General features: G+C 37.1%; 1 protein-coding gene across 1 annotated transcript; it reads right to left on the bottom strand.

Annotated features, from left to right (window-relative positions):
• Window positions 1–6: 6 nt before the first annotated feature.
• LOC117614474 (proteasome subunit alpha type-1-B) lies at window positions 7–592 on the bottom strand. The gene has a single exon (XM_034343294.1). It carries the CDS (start codon window positions 406–408, stop codon window positions 34–36), a length of 375 nt encoding a protein of 124 aa, XP_034199185.1. The 5' UTR covers window positions 409–592; the 3' UTR covers window positions 7–33.
• Between the last annotated feature and the right edge of the window lie 2,149 nt (window positions 593–2,741).

Raw genomic sequence — 2,741 nt, 5'->3', positions numbered from 1 at the left:
TTACAGAAATGAGCAACAGAAACAGATTCAAAATTAGGGCTTGAGTACGCAACACACCTGAGCCTTATCGGCAAGCTGAACGACCAGTCGTCCGACGGGGAGCGGAGATTCATAAGTGTAGTTGTAGTTGATGCACTCCGATCGCATATATCGAGAGAGGACACGACCGTCGGCGGTAAGGCCGGCAATGGCGACGCCGATGTGGTCGTCGACCTTGAAAATCTTCTTCTGATGAGAAGAAAGCTCGGAGTTGGCCTTGTTAACGCAGGCAAGCACCACGTGGGTCTTGGATCGGAGCCCAATGGCCGCCGAGCCTTGCTTCACGGCCTCCATCGCGTACTCCACCTGGAAAAGCCGCCCGGCTGGGCTCCATGTCGTCACATCTGTGTCGTACTGGTTTCTGAACATCTTTACGGCGTCGTTTCTTCTCCTTTGGCACAAATAAACAGAGACTGCCTCTTTCTTGCTGAAAACCTCTGGGTTTTTTATCGACCTTTTCTTTTTGTTCAAGGCAAGTGAGACTGTGACTCTCCTCTGGTGGACAAAGCGAAAGAGGGGTTTTTGTGTTTTCTTTTCTCTGGCTCGTACTTTGTAAAAAAATAATAAATAATAATGAAAATGAACCAATATGAAATGAAGCCCAGCTGGCTGATTGGGCGTTAAGCCCAAAATTGGGGTTGGGTGACAATTAAGCTAGGTGATAAATCTAGCCCAGGTATTGACAAAAAAATAATGTCTAGTCCAGGTAAGCCCAAAATGTAAAGTAATTCCATGGGCTACCAGTCCCATTAGGCCTTGTTTGGTGTCCCATTTTGAATTTGATTCGAGTTGAGTCCAAGTCATTCTTTATCAGTCTCAAAGAATTCTATAATGAGGGCCCCATATATAGCTCTTAGGTGAGACCCTATTTCTTAGCCATTGGATCAAATTGGTTAGCCGTTTGATCAAATTGGTTAGTCTGATCCAACGATTAAGAGATAGGACATCACCTAAGGACTATATATAATGACTCGTTGAGTTCACCTCTCTATGTAGGACTTATAAAGAACAATGTGTTAGATCGTGTCCAATTTAATGAGCCCACTCTCAGCATACCAAATAACGACAACTTTTTTGTCATATTTTAATTGAAATAATCCAGTTTCATTCACCAAACATGACTTTAATGAATTAGGAGGGCATGGTTTTGGTTTCATTACATTTCCTTCAGGATAGGGGATTTTGTTTTTGATTTGTGAAATTCCATCAACAAAGCCTGCTCTATTGAGTTGGGAGTCACTAAGCTAAAAGCAAAAGCAAAAGGGGAAAAGTCTTCTAAGCTAATACTAATGGAGAGCCTTATGATAATCACATGCTTTATGCTTTTGTGTGTCCTGCTGCATTATTCAAGTTATGACTGATCAAAGATTTTCATAAGATTCTTCCTCAAAAACTTGTCTCCTCAGTCCAAAGCGGGAAATTGCGTATAATACAGGTTTGTTTACTAGTTGTCGCAAGATATTACTTGAAATTTTTGCATATGGACGTGCATGTTGGGCATAGATGATGCGCTTTTATACAAAGTAAAAGGTGAGTAGAATCATTAAATGTAGGGTTTTAAGTAATTGAAAATTTTAATCGATTTACGTTTTCATCTTGTAAATTAAGATAACTACTCATATGCTTAATCATTCACAAACTTAACACATATTTGTGAAAAACTATTCACATCAAAAAAGGAGAGAGTTAATTTGTGGATCACACATTTAACATCCCCCATTGGCATCGCTTGGCTTGTAGACATGACCGTTAGATTCCAGTCATATTAAAATGATTGCTTGTACTACTAGTACGCAAATAACCGTTGGATTTTATAGTCGCATTCAAACGAATAATGAAAACCAATTAGAAGGAAAATGTGCTTTTGTATCCATCATTTCATTCTTGTTTATAAATCAACAAAAAAGTCTGAGTTTCATTGATTACTGAATTATAAGGCATCCTACAGCTATTCACTTTTAGAATAACTACTGTGGTATTCTCTGCCTGCAACAATAACTTCTTTCTTTATGGGATATGCTTAGTTGTTGGTAACTTGTGGACCTAAAATACTAAAAAGTTTATTTAAATATTTGAATTATTGGGAGTTTCTTTGCCCTTTGCTCTTTTTCATTCTTTTTCCTTGATATTATTGGTTTTGGGAGATGCATCGAATGTTCTACATGGATCATCCAACTCCCCAAGTTGCCTCTTAATTTAGTAAGTCACAACTGAATGTTTTGCACCGTAATATTTCTTATACATAATCATTTGTTTACACAATATATATTTCTATAATCATTTGTTTACACAATATATATTTCTTAGTGTGGGCATCTTCTAATTTCATTATCAAAACGAGGTCAGCCTTCAATTGAAATATTATTTTATTTTTTCCTTTTGTTTTCTCCTTTAAAAAAAAAAAAAGAAAAATATTAGGAGATAATCTTTAGAAGGATTCCGAGTCTCTGCATTTAGAGAGTACACATTTATCCGTATTTCATAAAATCTCAAACATTTAAATCATCTAACGACTTAAAGCAAGCCAAATCAACTAAATATGTTGTTGCCTTTATTAACGATAACGGCATTCATTACTCCTCGTTTTCTCCTCAGAACCAACTTCATCGTCACTCTCAATCTTTTCCTTTCTTTTTTTTTTCTGATGAATAATCAGAAATTCCCAACTCAATCTTGTGAAACACCAACCCATTTCAAATCAC

This window comes from Prunus dulcis, chromosome 1 (assembly GCF_902201215.1).
Source record: "Prunus dulcis chromosome 1, ALMONDv2, whole genome shotgun sequence".
In the NCBI taxonomy this organism is placed as follows: domain Eukaryota; kingdom Viridiplantae; phylum Streptophyta; class Magnoliopsida; order Rosales; family Rosaceae; genus Prunus; species Prunus dulcis.
The sequence above is the reverse complement of the archived record's forward strand: the minus strand, read 5'-3'. Positions and strand labels throughout refer to the sequence as shown.

Bases quoted from the DNA above. Each gene is read 5' to 3' on its own strand.
- LOC117614474 (XM_034343294.1), bottom strand. From the start codon at position 408: ATGTTCAGAAACCAGTACGACACAGATGTGACGACATGGAGCCCAGCC.